The sequence below is a fragment of the Equus quagga genome, chromosome 2 (assembly GCF_021613505.1).
Source record: "Equus quagga isolate Etosha38 chromosome 2, UCLA_HA_Equagga_1.0, whole genome shotgun sequence".
In the NCBI taxonomy this organism is placed as follows: Eukaryota; Metazoa; Chordata; class Mammalia; order Perissodactyla; family Equidae; genus Equus; species Equus quagga.
Genome location: NC_060268.1, coordinates 50,689,977 through 50,708,475, shown reverse-complemented (window position 1 = coordinate 50,708,475; position 18,499 = coordinate 50,689,977). Strand labels below are relative to the sequence as shown.

The 18,499-nt window shown below is 36.9% G+C and overlaps 1 protein-coding gene across 2 annotated transcripts in view; it reads left to right on the top strand.

The window, feature by feature from the left end:
- The window catches only part of NEDD4 (NEDD4 E3 ubiquitin protein ligase), a 120,029-nt gene extending 101,928 nt beyond the window's left edge, over nucleotides 1–18,101 (top strand). For both annotated transcript variants that reach the window (XM_046653935.1, XM_046653934.1), the window contains 15 exons: nucleotides 189–269; nucleotides 497–551; nucleotides 638–696; nucleotides 1,790–1,855; nucleotides 5,401–5,630; nucleotides 6,368–6,489; nucleotides 6,576–6,646; nucleotides 7,763–7,858; nucleotides 8,185–8,258; nucleotides 8,546–8,606; nucleotides 11,120–11,179; nucleotides 11,266–11,373; nucleotides 12,006–12,102; nucleotides 14,550–14,622; nucleotides 15,146–18,101. In XM_046653935.1, coding sequence (XP_046509891.1) covers nucleotides 189–269; nucleotides 497–551; nucleotides 638–696; nucleotides 1,790–1,855; nucleotides 5,401–5,630; nucleotides 6,368–6,489; nucleotides 6,576–6,646; nucleotides 7,763–7,858; nucleotides 8,185–8,258; nucleotides 8,546–8,606; nucleotides 11,120–11,179; nucleotides 11,266–11,373; nucleotides 12,006–12,102; nucleotides 14,550–14,622; nucleotides 15,146–15,248 — 1,356 coding nt within the window. In that variant the 3' untranslated portion in view covers nucleotides 15,249–18,101. The remainder of the gene's footprint in view (nucleotides 1–188; nucleotides 270–496; nucleotides 552–637; nucleotides 697–1,789; nucleotides 1,856–5,400; nucleotides 5,631–6,367; nucleotides 6,490–6,575; nucleotides 6,647–7,762; nucleotides 7,859–8,184; nucleotides 8,259–8,545; nucleotides 8,607–11,119; nucleotides 11,180–11,265; nucleotides 11,374–12,005; nucleotides 12,103–14,549; nucleotides 14,623–15,145) is intronic.
- The last annotated feature ends 398 nt before the right edge of the window (nucleotides 18,102–18,499 follow it).

Here is an 18,499-nt window from a genome sequence, read left to right as displayed (position 1 = left end):
CCGGGAACCGAACCTAGGCTGCCGAAGTGCTGAGAGCACCGAACTTTAACCACTAGGCCATCAGGGCTGGCTCTAAAGAGAATATTTTAAATATCCACTGATACTAAAAACCGTAGTAACAGATTGACTTCTGTGATTTTAAAATTTGTGTGTGTGTATTGTTTTCTTTATTTACTCTACCAAAAAAGGAAGATCCAAGACTGAAAATTCCAGCTCATCTGAGAGGAAAGACGTCACTTGATTCTTCCAGTGATCTGGGGCCTTTACCTGTAAGTTTGGAGAACTGCTACCAATCTAACTTGGCTAGCTCAAACATTTTGTATTTTGGAATACAGTAGTTCTTTAACAACTATAATTAATATTATTATTAAAGGGTTGATGCCTTTTACAAAGAATGGAATGTACAAATTAAATTAACCGTATAACCAATGCCATTTTTCTACCTATACATCTAAAACCCTTTCCTAAAATAATTGAAAAACATTCTTCATTACAGCCAGGATGGGAAGAAAGAACTCACACAGATGGAAGAATCTTCTACATAAATCACAGTATGTACAATGTGATTTTTCATTACTTTTTTTTTTGTGATACTGAATTTTGTGCATGAGAATAAACATCGATTTTCTTTCTTCAGATATAAAAAGAACACAATGGGAAGATCCTCGGTTGCAGAATGTAGCAATAACTGGACCAGTAAGTATCTTTGTATTACTCTGCTCTGACAGAAGTGTCCTCTCCCCTGTCTCTTCAAGGGTGAATGGTCAAGGGCATAATCCTGCAGGCGTTGACAGGAAAGCACATTTGCAATTCTCTCCTCTCGCCCCTACCCCACTCCAGGTCTCAGTTGTTTGCAAAGAGCCTCTAAGGTCATTATCCTTACCCTACCCAATAGCCTTGGGAGACGAGGGAGCCACAGTCAAAATGCTAAGGCAGTGGGCTGCTGTGCTCAGGCTGGTACTTGCCATTGCCCGAAAAAGAATCCTGGCAGTCCTCCCCAGATCAGAGAGGAGCCAACCTGATAGCTGACAGTGCCCTATCAACTCCAGGGTCATGTCTTGAACTTTGTGGTAGAAATCATTATATACATAAGATATTATATATATGTATATGTGTGTATGTGTATAGATATGTGTGTGTATATATGTATATATGACACAGTCGTATTGAAGTATAAATATTACCATGTAATATGTTTATACTACTCTTGAGTCAGATTAATGATAGCAAAATCATTATCCTCTTTTATATTTATAGCTACTTTTTCCATTTTTAGTTTTTCAGATTTTACTTGTTTTCTAATTCACAAAAACAAGTAAAATTGAAGATTTAGTTCTTTTAGACTACTCTTGAGTCTCCCATGTTTAGTCTTTTAAAATAATGGATAAAAAAGGCAACTCCTCAGAGTTCAAGGAAAAAGTACATTTTTCAAATTGTTCCCTTAATGGAGAAATCACTTTGAAAGTCTCTTTAGAAATGGAAATTTTCATTTCTAATATTTCTCTCCTTGGAAGAAATTTCCTGTTTCTGGCATGGTACATTTCAAGAATATTGCATGATGAAAATTACAGCCATAGGAATTGCTGAATACAATTTTATCTTACACAGAGAAATTTAAATTTTTAAAGTTTTATATTTGCTTTTCTTCGAATTAAACTTTTCTTTCCAAATATTCTCTTTTGATATCTTAAACTTATGTTCATAAAATACCCAAAGGGGAACTTTTAAAATTTTTTCAGAATAAACACAACCTAAACGTTCTTTATTTTTCCCAAATTTTCAACTAAAGGCAGTGCCCTACTCCAGGGATTACAAAAGAAAGTATGAGTTCTTCCGAAGAAAGTTGAAGAAGCAGGTTAGTGATACTTATAATGAGTTCTTAGAAATGATTGTTATATAGACTGAAAGTATGGGAAATGCATTTTAAAAAGTAATAGAGAATATGTTCTACATTTGTAATAATTTTGAATAGTTGTTTACAGGAAAAGGGGCTTATTTTTTGAGTAGCTGTTATATATCATCAGAGACCACAATTATTTTATGTCTTTCTTCATTTTTCAAGATATTCTGTAGTATAGAAAAATAGTATTAAAAGTTTGCCATTAAGAGCGCTAACTTCGTTTCTTGGTGAAGTTTGTGGGGTTTGGATTTTGTCAAATCTGAGTTAGAGTACCTCGGGAGATTGTCTCCTGACCTAGTCTTTGATTGTGTGGGAGCTCTCTCAGGATTCTTTTTATGCTTTGGCTATTCATTCTCCACAGCTTCAAATATAACCTCTCTCTGCAAAATTTGAAAATAGAACTGTGATTGGAACAGTGCTCGTTACTTGTCTTTTTCTGCTTATCAGATATGTTCACTACACTTTTTTACATCACCACAAATTCAGTATGTTTGGGACTAAACTCATCATTTGCCCATCTGTTTCATTTCTGTTGGTGATGACCATTTTTTTAATGCCTTTCTGTAATTTGCTCGTACTTTCCCCCTTTCCCTGCAGTTTAGGAATGCCACCACTAGGTGGCGATATTGGGTTATACTTCCTTGCGTTCTAAGCAGGAAGCCTGCTTTTCCAAGGATTCAAGATGGTGGGCCTGCTACCACAGATTTTTTTCATCCAGAATTTAACAAAAATGAAATATAGTTTTTTAGTGCACATATTTTATGCCTTAACAAAATCCTAAAATATCAGCAACTTTTTAAACTCAAATAATAACTGTGTCAAAATCACTTTGGAAATTTGTTTTTCTACTTCTAGGATTTGGGATTGTCAGTCTTCACTGATTTCTAATAAATATTTTCACTCTTAGTGAAAATATGCTGGTGGAGAAGCACCAGCTTCTCCAATTGCCACTCTGAACACTTATAAACTTGTTACTGTATCCAATTATTGACGTCTTCCAGGCAGCAGGATATGGAACAAGGCCTTTATAAACAGGTCACAGAACACAAAAACATAACGAAAGCATTAATATTTATTGACCTTTCACTACATTCCAGGCATTCTTCTTAGCAAGTTGCATGTATTATTCATGTAGTCCCTACAACAACTCTATAAGAAAGGGACTGTTATCACCACACTTTACAAGTGAGGAAACTGAGGCACAGAGAGATTAGGCAATGTCATCAAGTTCCATGGTTATTAGTGGCAAAACCTGATACAAACCAAACGGTCTAGCTCCAGAGTCCATCGTCTTAACCAACATGATATGTGATATTGGTGATTAAGAGAGGAAATTACCCAGAATGCAACAAAGGCATGTAAAGAGATAAAAACATGAAAGAAAGGTTAAGAGACATAGAGTCATTCCAGAAAGAGAGACTCAAAAACATGGGGAAGAGGCTGAGAATCTGAATTCTCAGTTTAACAAAAAGTCTCAAGCATGATTTAAAAACATAAAATCTATATCTGGATGTATCACAGCAGAAGAGTAGAACCCTGAGGTAGAGATAAAAGTGTTAAAAGGCAATGCTACAAAGCCTTGTAGCATTTCCTCTGCCTTATCTTTAACCTTTTCCTCTGCCTTATCTTAACATCTTATTAGTTAAGAATAAGGCTGACTAATCATTATTGAGCTCACCCTGTGCCAGATACCATGTAAGATCATGAAATACATTATCCCGTTAAACCGTGGAAATTTTTCTTCCATCCCTCTCTTTCTTCCGTTGTCACTCACTCACACAGTTCATTTGTCTTCTCTCACACGGTCTGTTTCAGGGTCTTTAACTGACCAGTTTGCCTCTTGTCTCTCCTCCTTAAAACCACCCTTTACACTCTACCCCGTCAGCTTCTGAGAACACAGCAATCTGATCATGTGCTCCCTGCTCAGTGACTCTCTTCCTAGTCACCATTCACCCTTTCCACACTCTGGCCCCAGACTACAGACTTCTCCACCTTCCTCTTGCACTATAATCCCTCTTTCCCTTCCCCTCCTCCTCCTGTACCCTCTGAAGTATGTGGAAGTATTCTACAGTAGTACTATAGTACAGTACCTCTGAATAGAATAGACCCCTCATGCATGCTCTCCGCTTAACCTGCTGTTCCTCAGTCCCTCTCTCCCTTCCCTTCCTGTCGAGACTTCCTCTAGAGGCCTCCTTGATTGCCTCACTTGCAATTAATAGCTCAATCTTTTAGGATCCCACAAAACATTGCTTATATCTCAATAATTAGCAATTTTCCTACTCTTTTAAGTCTCAGAATTAGTAACATTTATATTGTTTCTCACACTCTCCAGATCATAAGCTCCTTGAGGAGGTGACCACATCTTATGGCATGTTTTTACTCCCTTTTCCTCCCATCCCTGGTCCCACTGTATTACCTACCTAGCGTGGGGCCTGGCCCAGAGCAGGCCTCAGTAAATGCTTGGTGAGTAACCGACCTGCACTGGTTGCCTAGTGTCTAGTCTAAAATTGCTTTTTTCCAATATTCCCATTTTTTTAGATTGTAAAGCAGCAGAGGAAACTGCTTATATTATGCTTATATTGTTTATATAAACTGCTTATATTATTGTTTCTATAGGGCTTTCAATTTTGCCTAAATATATTGATAGTAAAATTAATATTTTTTCCTTAGAGCTAAGCCTCTTTTCTTTTTTTAAAGTGACAGAATATTGATAGCATGTTTTCTCGTAATGGTTTCCACTTGAACGTTGCACACAAAGCACTCAAGAATAAAAGAATCAGATATACTTCCATAAAATTCACAATAAGGTCTGCCTAAAAGCGTAGTTATCTACATTTGTCACATAAGCAAAGGATGTACAAAAGATTAGTGAGGCAGTGTAGCTCACTCATTAAGAGCAGAGACTCTGAAGCTAAGACTTTCGTAACTTCTGTCTTCAGTTTCTTCATCAATAAAATGGAGATAATAATAGTAGCTTCTTCATAGTATTATTATGAGGAGTAAATGAACTTACTGGTCAAAGTTAAATTAAAATGCTGGGAACAGTGCCTGGCACGGTCTGTAAATGTTAGCACCTGTTAATAGTTAAGCAGGGTAGGCTCAAAGGAGGAAAAGTGGAGGTGGGGAAAAACCCTGGACCAACAGGCAGGCAACAAGTAGCAGGCAGCAGCTAGACTACAGGTCACAGAATGGTCCTTGTTGGAACTTCTATGGAACCGACTGTTCATGACATGCCTTCATGTGAGCGTTATTACCACTATAACTTGCTGCTTCTTCAGATATAAAAATCAGAAGGCTATATTATTATGTGATTAGAGAAAATGCATGGATTCTTTTATACCATAGAGGAAATATAGACAGCGTTCCTAGTCTTGTTTTCCCTCAAAATGGGTCTTGAGCACAGGGTGGAGTGCAGTGGATTTTATGACTTTTATAAGAGAGAAATTTGGTGTCATATTGAATCGATTTAAACCATGTGTCTCTCTTCTCTGGGTTTTCAGAATGACATTCCAAACAAATTTGAAATGAAACTTCGCCGTGCAACTGTTCTTGAGGACTCTTACAGGAGAATTATGGGTGTCAAGAGAGCAGACTTCCTCAAGGCTCGACTGTGGATTGAGTTTGATGGTGAAAAGGGATTAGATTATGGAGGAGTTGCCAGAGAATGGTTCTTCCTGATCTCAAAGGAAATGTTTAACCCTTATTATGGGCTGTTTGAATATTCTGCTACGTAAGTAACTTCACAATGCTGTATACAGAAAAAAAAAATCACTATTTTGAAAGTTACAGAGTTGTATGATGCAAGGAAAGTGTATATTACAATGTGCCAGAAAATGGAGACTATAACTAATGTTTCAGAAATAACTTTTTGTTTACTTTGGTAAAATATACATAATGTGAAATTTATAATTTTAACCATTTTAAGTGTATAGTTCTGTAGCAGTAAGTACATTCACATTGTTATGCAATTATCACCACCATCTGTCTCCAGAACTTTCTCATTATCCCATACTGAAACTCTGTACCCATTAGACACTAATTCCCCCATTCACTGGCAGCCACCATTCTGCTTTCTGTCTCTATGAGGTTAACTACTCTAGGTCCCTCATATAAGTGGAATCATACAGTATTTGTCCTTTTGGGACTGATATGTTTCATTAGTATAACGTCTTCAAGGCTCATCCATGTGGTAGCATCTGTCAGAATTTCCTTCCTTTTTAAGGCTGAATAATATCTCATTATGTGTTTATACCACATTTTTTTAATCCATTCATCTGTTGATGAACATTTGGGTTGTTTCCACCTTTTGGCAGAAATGACTATTTTCAAAACATTAAATCCAATGGTCTAATGTGTTTCTAATAACGGTAAACAACTCTAAAAAGAGGGAGGTAATTTACTATTTGTTATATTAAAATTTTTATATGAAATATAGAGAGGATCATTTAGATGTGCTTGTCTTTACAGGGATAATTATACACTACAGATAAATCCAAACTCTGGCTTGTGTAATGAAGATCACCTCTCTTATTTCAAATTTATTGGCCGGGTAGCTGGAATGGCAGTTTACCATGGAAAACTGTTGGATGGTTAGTATCAAGCATAAATTTCTTTTTTAATTCAATTATCTTATTTCACTTGGTAATCATTTTAAATATATTTGATTTCTTGCAAGGTTTTTTCATCCGCCCATTTTACAAGATGATGCTACACAAACCAATAACACTTCATGACATGGAATCAGTGGTATGTCTGTTTCACTTATAATATAGAGAAAATATAATTTAACAAGCAACTGAATATTTTAAAGTTAGATTTTAATGATGAAATTAATAGATTATAATGTTTCAAAACACAAATGAACATTTTCCCCGACATTTTATTATGAAAATTTTCTAACATAGAATAAAATTGAAAAAATCTTCTAGTGAACATGTGTGTATCCACCACCAAGATTCCACAATTGGCTTTTTTTCTATATTTATTTTATCACATACCTATCCATCTGTCCACCCATGTATTCATCAATCCATCTTATTTTTTGATGCATTTCAAAGAAAGTTGCAAGTATAGGTAAACTGCTCCCTAAATACTTTAACATGCTATACAACATTTTTATGTATCTCTTGCATCAATATATGAATTGTGATCTTTTATGATGAGTGGCGTATGTTTTCAAAATAGCAGTCCAAAGGCAAGGCCTTGTGGTTAGGCCACTACAAAGAAACAGAAACCTGAGGATTAAATCTCTGCCTATAAGCCTTGCTGCCTATGCTGAATGGCCTCATACACTGTGTGAACACAGATTCCAAGACCTCTTCCTGGGTACCAAGTTCATTTTTTTTTCCTTTCTAGTGATACATTAGCAGTGTGAACCATATTATCAATCATGAGATTACACAGTTGAGTTGGCTAATTCAGGTTCTGAATTTAATTTGATATTTTTCTTTAACTTGGGCCAGGTGTCAATAACAGCCTCCCCCATAGCTACTTAAACATTTCACACACAGTCTCATAGGCCATATGAGAAAGGTGCTAGGTGCCCCTGAGTGTCCATGGAAGGTAGGATTCATCTGAAAACTGCTTTCTTTGACCCTTTAACTGGATAAGAAAATCACTGCTTCCACACAGAGATAGATTGCTAAACTTTTAAGCAGGTACCGCTCTATTGATATATGCATTTTTATTCTCACACTTACGAGTCATCCATCTCTTTTTATAATCCTTGTGTATTTATGGAAAAGATGTCCAACTGACCTTTTCATCTTTTGTCCAATTATTCAGACCCCCAGCCTACTTTGTTTGCAGGTTCAGGTGTGTTCTTTATATGCAAATTCTAAATATACAATTTTTCCCATCTAGGACGGTGAATATTACAATTCACTAAGATGGATTCTTGAAAATGACCCAACAGAACTGGACCTCAGGTTTGTCATAGATGAAGAACTTTTTGGACAGGTTCGTAAATTTTGATTAATTAAAATGGTACATAAATTATGAAACAAATGTTATAACTTAATATTAGATGTTAAATAGTGCATATCCTCAACACATTTCTGTGCTCTAGTTTTAAATTTATTTTCCGGTAACAAAAGCTGTCTCTCAGCAAGAATTTCTGCTTTATTTGACGCATTCCATATTTATTTTAGCACAACTAGTATTTTAAGTTTTCTTAGTTTTTGAATGGATTTATTAAAAACACCACGTTTCTGGTGTAACTATAATATGTATACTTTATTTTTTTTTCACTAAAATAACATGTCAAGGTATTTGCTTAATTTTAGACACATCAACATGAGTTGAAAAATGGTGGATCAGAAATAGTTGTCACCAATAAGAACAAAAAGGAATATATTTAGTAAGTATCTTGTTAGTAGGTATTTTACTGTGTTTAGTAAATACTTTACTGGAAATAAGTTTGTACTTCTTTCTGGGAAAATTCTTCATACCTTCTTTCTCTTCCCCCATAGCCAGGGTCTCAGTGTTCTTTTTCTCTGTCTATAACAATGTCATATTACCCACTCATGTTCAGTTTTTTTTCTTGGGCTTAGCTAGTCTTTATTTTTTGTTTCTAACCAGAATAAATACACCTTAAATTGTTTTCTGGCTTCATGTGAAAAAGATGAAATGTTTTGTTTCTTGTAGTCTTGTAATACAATGGCGATTTGTAAACCGAATCCAGAAGCAAATGGCTGCTTTTAAAGAGGTACTCGTTCTCTTTTGTTTGTTCTTCTATAATTTCAAAGTACGATCCATAAGTTTTAAACATTGGGCTTCATCACATCTGAGAAAAAGTAGTATATGACTTGCTTTTTAAAACCATTTTCAATTCTATTTTCATATTAACAAAATATTAAATGAATAAACACTGTTAAAACTCCATCATCCAGGAAGTCTATGCAGTAACCACTGACAGTCCCCCTTCACATCTATCACTGCCCCCCGCCTTTCCCCAGCCCTGCTCCCCTCACCTTGAGTACCATAGGTGAGCAAAGGACAAGAGCGCTATCGTGACAGTGGAAAATACCATTTGTTTCTTCTCCTAAATGGGACCACACAATACATATTGATTGATGACTTGATTTCTTCTCCTATCAGATATTTATTGGAGATTTTGCACGTCAAGTATATAGCTACCTTTCTTTGTAGCTGCATTTTATTCATAAAATAAACTCATAAGCTATTTACGCTTCCCAATTAATAGACATTTAGGCTATTGTCAGGGCACTCATTTCTTAAGCTAACATAAAATCTTCTATTAAATATTTATCACATACTTTTTCATGTATTCGATATTGATCATTGACTGTGTCTGGTGCTTGTGAGGCAAAAAGACATAGGTCCTGCTGTCAAAGAGCAGAGAATCTAAAGGGTGAAATAGACAGAGGCAAGCCTGAAGTGCTAGGTAAGCAGAGAGAAGAGGTAGAAACCAGAGCAGGGAGACGTGGAGAAAGGGGCAGAGAAGGTTAGAGGGATTGGCCAGCCACAGGGAAGAAGGAAATGCAATTCTAAGGAGAGAGAGCAGCATGTGTAAAGTCTGGCAATAAGACAGACTGTGCACACGTTAAAGAAAATACAGGAGCCAGCCCCACGGCGTAGTGGTTAAATTCAGCACACTCTGCTTTGGCAGCCCAGGTTCGCGGGTTCAGATCCCAGGCATAGACCTACACCACTCATCAGCCGTGCTGTGGCAGTGAGCCACGTACGAAATACAGGAAGACTGACACAGATATTAGCTCAGGGCAAATCTTCTTCAAGCAAAAAGAAGAAGAAGATGTTAGCTCAGGGCCTATCTTCCTCACCAAAAAAAAGGAAAGAAAGAAAGAAAATACAAGCAATTCATATACTGGATAAGAGGACACAAGAGATAAAACTAAGCCTGGGGAGCTGAGCAGAACCAGATTATTAAGGACCTGTTTGTTAAACTGAAAACAAAGGTAGAGTTTGGAGTTTTCTGACTTCCAGTGAGGGGAGGAAAGGTGGCATTAAAGGCTGTTAAACAATAAAACACCAGGATTTAATCACATTTTGGTCCTCTCCTTCCAGAAGTGGTATGTAGTGAATTAGAGAAAGGTAAGACTAGCAGCGGAGGCTAGTTGGGAGAGGGCTACAGTAATCCAGGTAAGGAATGGTAAGGACGAGAACTAAGATGATGGTGGTGGGGAGAGAGTTGTGTGTGAATTTGAATGGTATTCAGGAAGGGTGAGCTATAGCAGAGGGCAATTTAAAGGCTAGAGATCTGGGGTGGCAGTATGGGGGTCATCTGCATATGTATAATGGAGCTGTGGACTAGATAAGATGGAAAATTCGAAAGAATAGTAAAAGTGGATGGCCACACATGGAGATATGGGAACACCACCATTTCGGGAATGGACAATAAAAAAGGAGACTTCAAAGGAAATTAGGAAAGGCAGACAGAGACAAAGAGAAAAGCATCAACAGCAAAGTTTCAAGAACAAAGGTGTTTTCGCCCATATCATAGTGCAGAAAGTCAAATAGATATGGAACTAGAAAGCGTTGGTCAGATTTAGCCACAAAACTGTCTTTGACTTTTTCCAGGACAGCTTCAGGGAAGCGGTGGCATAGAGGTCAGATTGCAGTGGGTTAAGGGATGGAGGGGAGATGAGCAAGTGGATTCAGGAACATATGACACTGTCCAGAACTTGGCTATAAAGAGAAGAAAGAGGGGTTTGCTTTTTTGTTAGTTTTTAAGGTAGATATGGCTTGAACAAATTTAAATATATAAAGAGTGTGCTAATAAAGAGAAGTAGGTTCAGTGAGGTGACCTCTTTGAGGAAGCATTTGAAGCACAGAGAGGAAGTGGTACCTCTCTCCACTGCCACGGGAAGGACGCCATGATGGATGTTGGTGCTGGTTGCTATGTGAGATGCAGAAGGTTGAGGGAATTCCTTCCTACATAATCGCCTCTGTTTTCTCTCTCAAATAGAAATTTTCTGCTGTAAAGGGGTGACATGGAGGAGGAGGAGGCTTGAGAAGTGCGGGAAAGTTTTAAAATAGCCACTTTGAGGAATCAATGAGAGAGAACAGATGATGGATACGTTCATTTTCTTGCCAATATTGAAATCTCAAGAGCCCATGAATGTGTAGTGGTAGGAATCCATATGGATGTGGGATTTCTCCAGTAGCACCTGGAAGGTGAACTATAGGATTGTCCATTGACCCTGCTAACCAGGTTTTTAAATACATTCTTTCTACTAGGGGTTTTTTGAACTAATACCACAGGATCTCATCAAAATTTTCGATGAAAATGAACTAGAGGTACGAAATAGTATTCTTATTTTAAAACAGGACTTTTGTACCCATTATTTTTTCTTGTCTACAGTTTGACATTTCTTATTTTGTAGCTTCTTATGTGTGGATTGGGAGATGTTGATGTGAATGACTGGAGAGAACACACAAAATATAAAAATGGCTACAATGTAAATCATCCAGTCATACAGTGGTTTTGGAAGGTAATTGAAAGCTTCTATTTTCATAAATTATTTTTTGATAGATTCAATCAATTTATACTAGTGGGTTACATATAGATAAGACAAATATATATATATATATTCCAGCAAAAATTATCATTGATTTTCTACTGTATATATCTACCTTCTGGATATGGTCCTGACCTCCATGCATATTTACAGATAAGTAAGTAAAGTGTTCAGAGTGTGTAAAGGGCACTGACAGCTGAGATAGACACTTAAGTTCCTTACTAAAGTAGGGACACTTCAAGAGAATGTGTCATAACCTCAGCGTATTCTCTGGGACTCCTACATGGCTCCTTTAAAAGTGAAAATGTGTATACCACTCAATAATATCAATAAATATGATTTTTTAAAATCCATGAGTCACATCTGAGAAGAAATTTTTGTCACTTTGTTAGGGTATAATCCTATTCTAAAGAGTTACCATGTAGCCTTGGAAATAAAGTCTCAAAAACTTTGTAAACCACCCATAAACACACATTTAACTAAAACAAACATGCAAATTTAATAAGTGATCATTAGTGCTCTAAATTCTGATAGCATATTTTTCAGAATAGTTTTGTTACCTTTTTTCCAACGATATTCCTCAATGCTGTTTTTATCTTATTCAGGCTGTTTTAATGATGGATTCAGAAAAAAGAATAAGATTACTTCAGTTTGTCACTGGCACATCCCGTGTGCCTATGAATGGATTTGCTGAACTATATGGTAAGGATTTTCCATAGATCATTAAAAAATGGAGCAATGCCAATTGTTTTTCTAATGGCTGGTTAGTCTTTAAGCTTCTATAATTTATACAAACATTTAGCTTAATAAAAAAGTAAGGTTTTTAAATTAGATATGCTGAAGTAGGCTAAAATATATATGTATACCTTGTAATCAGAGAAGACTGGAAACATGGAAAACAAAGGAGAAAAGTAGAAACATGAAATGAGGTACTTTCCATTCTTGAATTTTAAATTTGATTCCCACTCTGCAAGCCATTAGAGAAAAAGCATTGCCTGTACTGTGATAGTTTAGGGCAGCATGTAAAGTTCCATGGAATGTTAATAAGTATACACCAAAAAACAGAGTCTCATGGTAGAATACATCTGGGGGAATACTGGACTGAGCAAAGTTAGATAGATTGCTTTGGGACTTGTTCAGAACCTTTACTATGGAAAAAAAGCAGAGTTTCCAAAGCTTACTTGCTCATGGAATTCGTGTGTGCGTGTGTGTGTGTGGGGGTGGTGGGGGGGGTGGGGGTGGAGGATCTCAGCAGGCTGCTATTCCTCAGCCTTGTGGGAAACGGCAGGGCTGGGGATAAGTCTGCATGTGTCTCTTTATATTGAGAACTATTATTAATGCAGTTTTCTGTAAAGTGAAATTCTGTATATCCCGTCAAACTATTTTCTCTTTGATTTACCTAGAACACTAGAGGTGTGTTTTATTAAAAAAAAAAAAAAAGTACTGTTTCTGAGGTAGATCACAGTAAGTTTTCTCACATCAGTTAATATTCTATTGGAATGACATTTACTTGCTTTTCAAGATACTAAGAAGAAAGAACAAATCTTTCAGAGGAGATTTAGCAAAGATCGGAGCTGTACTCAGAGCAAGAGCGATGAGAATTGTTCTGGGGACTAGAAGTCAGGGACCGCTACCTAGGTAGTTGCTAAGCTGAATTTACTGTGCAAGTAGAAGGCTGTTGCTATGTGATGGGATCGCTCACCCCCCTGTCTCCTCTTTGGCAAACCTGGTCTCCTTGTTAAGCTTCATTTATATTTGTTTGCAGAACCTGTCAAGCAGCTGCCACTTCTCCACCTAGAGTCACGCTCACAGTGAGAAGAAGGAGGCAGGAGCTTTGCCGCTAACCATGCGCTCATTCCTTGCCTAATTGGATTTCTTAGCATTTGTCTTTCTAGTGGTTTCACCTGCTCCCCTTCCTGTCTCTTCTGTGCATCAGCCAGTTTGTAGAGAAAACCAAGGCGAGGCAGACACCCCTTACCACCCCTAGCTCCCCTTCCTTTTTTATGCAGTGCAGGCCTACGGCCATCCACTGATTTCACAAACTAAAATTTGGGGAAAATGTCCTACACATAGAGCCAGAGTTATTAGTGTTAGAATATAACTTCAAATTTTTATGTGTTTACAAGAAAAAATAGAAGTTGCTTCAAAATGTTAATATTACAATGCAATATTATCTAGCCAATAAAAAGTATGTTAAGTTTATGTCAATTGACTCACAGGGAGTTTTGATGATGGGTTGTTTAGGCGAGAGAACCAAGAAGCAGGGAAATACATATGATTCCATGTCATGGAAAACAAACAGGGACAAAAGTACTGAAATTTTAACAGTGAATGTAATTGTTATGGGTGATGTGTGAAAAGTAGTGCTTTTTGAGAAAACTGTAATATGGAGACTATTAAATATTTTTAGTGCTACTTCTGACAATTATACTGACACACACGTACTTGGATATGATTATAAGATATGGAGAAAAGTATGGAAGGTTACACATTGGGTTGTCAGCATTGATTACCTGGGTGGGTAGAGGATGTTGTGAATTGGAGAAGGAAGAGCTAAGTGAAAACTACAAAGAAAAAAAAGAGTTTCTAAAAATGCCCATAATAAAAGAAAAATATAGCCTGTATAACATGATCATATGCACATAAAATTCTCACAGAAGGATTCACGACAGGATGTTTGCTTAGAGTTAATGGTGGGATTTGAGGTGATTTTTACATCCTTCATTGTGTTTTTCTCTATTGCTTTAATTTTTTGCAGTAAGATTATACGGACAGAAAAAATTAAAGCTATTTTCAGTGGGACTCAAAAGAGAAAGAAAATGTTCATTTTCTCTGTGCTCCTATGAAGGAGGTGGTATATGGAAATACAGTTGTGTACAGGGCTAGGAAGCAGCAAAAACACCATCAGACGTGCCACCCCAGAGTCAGAGGGATACGGTGGTCACAAATGAACTATTAGAAGAGAAATTCTCATTTCGTGGCTGGACAATAAAGCCATCAAGCACAGGACAGCTTTCATTTCTTTTGAGTTTAAAGAAACTAGATTAGTTCCCTGTAGTGTAAGTTCTACATTAGAAAAAGTGAGTTGTGAAATGCCTAGGGTTCCTATAAAGAGTAAATGAAACCAAAGCAAGTCTTCTTCCTTCCAGGCTCAAACGGACCACAGTCATTTACAGTTGAACAGTGGGGAACCCCTGAAAAGCTGCCAAGAGCCCATACATGGTAAGCAGTTTCTTAGACCCCGAGAGAACAATCTGGGAGAGCGAAGCTCCCTCGGACAGTTAGTCTAGGTACAGAAGGTCTGGCCCACTCCGTGCTGTTGTCAGTGGCAGCTACGGAGGAGGAGGAGGCGGTGACGTGGACACCAAGCCAAGAACAGGTGTTTCTTTACCAGGTAGGCCTGGGCTTCATGTCCAGGTAGCTGAGCATTGGAGAAGCCCATCAACTGTTGACCATATGTTGCCTCCATCACATGAATGATGGGCCATCCCAAGAGGGGCTGGAACATCCCCTTTGGGAGGTTAAGGTGACAGAGAAACCCAGGCATTTGGAGGTGGAGGTGGGGCTGAGAGGACTCCACCAGGGAGTCAGGCCGGAGGCCATGCCTAGAGTCCAGTCCTGTGTCTTCCGTCTTCCCAGTGATAAAATGTCTGCTCGTGTTGCTGGGAGCAGCATTACCGTGTGTGCCGTGGGGATACTTGCTTTGTCAGTGTCTTTCATAACCAGTGCCTCTCTGTACTTGCAGCTTTAATCGCTTGGACTTGCCACCCTATGAATCATTTGAAGAATTATGGGATAAACTTCAGATGGCGATTGAGAACACTCAGGGTTTTGATGGAGTTGATTAGATTACAAATAACAATCCACTGTGTTTTACTGCCATTTTTGTATAAGCAAAATCTTGACTTAAAATTTTTCCAGGGAACTACTAAAACTTGGCCATTGATTCTTCCCAGATATGGAGAAAATCAGATAAAAGCATTAGAAGAAACAGTATGACAACTTCACCATGATTTCACTCACTTTTAGATAATGTGTTGCATTTACACAGTTGTTGCATCATATCCTTAGGGTTCACACTCGAGGATAGGAGTCCTGTGTGCCTGAAATAGTGAGTTTTGTCCTTAACATTTACCTCTTTTACAGTATTTGCCAGGCAGTTCTTTCTTAAACTACTGAAATTGTAACTGTGAAATATTTGTGATAAGTGTCATGTGTGAAAAGTTTGATGCTTTTTGAGAAGGAAAACTGAAATTTGGAAAAGAATACTTTAATATGGAGTAAACTACAATCTATTTAGTGCTGCCTGCAGCTGTTTATTATTTTGTAGACCTGCCGAATGCACCTTACTGCCCATAATTTTGGAAAAAACCTTGGAAAGTGTGTTACCTATATTTGTAGTCCACTGACTCACTTGCAGAAAAATGTTTACTTCTTCATTTTCAAGATGTTTGGCTTTTGTTAATATGGAGTTTTACTGAACAAAGTGGTTCGTAAGACATGTGAAACAAATTCAGATTTGCAAAGGGTGAAAAGTGTTAACGCCTTCCTCTTGCCTGTGTGTCCTGATGGTTCATTGGTATAGTCATCGCTTATGTTTTAATTTAGTTTAAACAATTCCTTCTTCAAACATTAAAGCCCCATAAAGCAGTATTTCTAAATATGCCTTGAAGAACTAAGTTAAATGTATAGTACTTGCCTTTACTAGTCATTCTTTACACTTGCACAATTATGTAGTAAATATATGTTTACAGGGTTTATTATGTTTACAGATTAAGCTGATTTCTGTAGTCGCATTTTTATATTTTTAGTATTTCACTTTAGTCAAAAAAAAACCAAATAATTTGTTAAAAAATAACCAAAGAATAGTTATAATGCGTAATTTGTATTAAATTTATTACCATATTTCTTATGCTTTTAAAAAATACTGTTTACTATGAAAATGATGGTGTTTTACTATAAATCCAAAACTCTTTTGGCAAAATGCTACAGGTAGAATCCTACTTGAACCAAATCGAAGTACATGAAAGTCATGTGCATGCGTTCAACAAACATTTCCTGAATGCCTGCTGTGTGCAGTGCGCCGAGCTGGGCCCTGGGGGTGAGAGTTAGCAGCTTCAAAGAAAGCTAACTCAGCCCTCACCCTCAAGGAATTTACAGGTTTAGTGTAAAGGACTTTGTTAAACAATCAAAAGTAGGGATGAGAAGAATAAAACAAAAGGGAAAGATAAAGTGTGTCAAGGCTGTATTTATATGTTTCATACCTATATTGGAATGATTATATAGAAAGTGCTCTTGCAAAAAGTTAAACCTATTTCTCAAGGTGGTGTCTTGAGGATTTAGGAATAATTGTAGATATATGTTATGAATCTTCTTAAAGACATATATACTCTGAGAATAGTAAAAAGTGCTTATGGCTATTGGTTTAAGTTGGTTAGGGTATATAACACGATGGGTACCTGTCAGCACCTGGTCGAGATCTCAAATGTGACAGTAGCAAATCCACTTTCCAAACACCCCATCAGCTGCACGGCTTAGGGCAAGTAATTCACAGATCAGCGCACCCTGTGTTTCATCTTCACCTGTGTTAACCTGCATTCAGGCAAGACCACCAGACGTAGTCCTAGTTTTATCACTTACCAACTGTTTAAACTGAAGTGACTTTCTTAACCTCTCTGGCCTCCTGTTTCTTCATCTGTCAAATGAGAATAATCCTGCCCACCCTCACTGTCATTCATGTAAGATTGTTGTAAGTTCCAGAGAGATGCTCTGTACAGTGTCATACAATCAGAAGATGCTTTGTGGTAACCATCAGATTCTGTCAAGTCAGGTGTGCACACGAACTCCACTCCCAAAGAAGAATCTCTTTATTTAAAAATGACTGCTAGTAGACAAGGAAGTAGAAACATCTCTGACTTTGAATACATACAGATATATATGTATACATAGGTTTATCTAAATGTGGATCTTACTATCTTAGAATTCATTTTCTCCACATCAGCAAAGTAATATTAATACGGGCCAATGCACTTTGGAATGTCCTCATTATATATAGAAATGAACATGAAAACTATTTTTGTTAAAACAGGATTTTGCCACATGATTGTTTAAATATCACTTCTGTGAAATATCATAGCAGATATCAGAGCTTGAGAAGACGTAAAGCTTGCTTTTCAACTGGCTAATATTCACTTGGATGATCCTATGATTTAATAAAACAGGGTGTTAATGAGACCAGACACGCCCACTAACCCCCAGCCACAGACCATCATCCCTTTTGTCTCCCACATCGTATCGAGCAACACAGCCCCTCATCCCAGATAGAAAAATATCTCAAATGCATTTTATGGCTGGAGAGTAAATCGGGTCATTTTCATAAATCAAGGATGTCATATTTTTCTAGAAATTATAAGCACATAATTTTAGCCTATATTTTTTCTGTAATCAAACAAATTTTAACATAGACATAAAATTGTATCACAAGTGCATTTCATCCTAACTCAAATTTAAATGGTATTTGTTTTCATTTTTTATTTATAATGCTGAAATTATTCCATATAATTATCAAGTTCAACACAATTCGTTTTGATTATAAGCCATTTGATGTTCTTTAAAATCTTCTCGTATGATAAATATATATCAAGATTAGTATATCAAAATTTATTGCATACTTTAAAAGATCATTTTTAAAAATCTTGATGCCACAAATAAAGTTTTATTCTAATAAAAACAAAAACTGTGATTCATTTTTAAATAGAAAATTCCCAAGCCAGTATTCTGGGTGATATCTTCCGGTCTAGTCCTTTGCAGCCACATGTGAAATTCTCAAGACCATCTTGAATTTGTATCTGGTGAACTAGCATGATTATAAACTTAACACAGATAATCTCCACTTTACAGAAACATGTGATGTTCCAAAAGTCTGGTTGTTAGTGAAATATCCAGCAGACAACATAATAACAAAGCTACAAATGGACTGGGTCTCAGGCATGTTGTTGCTCATTCTAGAAGCCAGCCTTGTAACCTAACCTCTGTTTATAACATTGTTTCTACGAAAAAAGCAGTTCCAAGTGTTAATTCAGAACTAAGTATCTTTTCC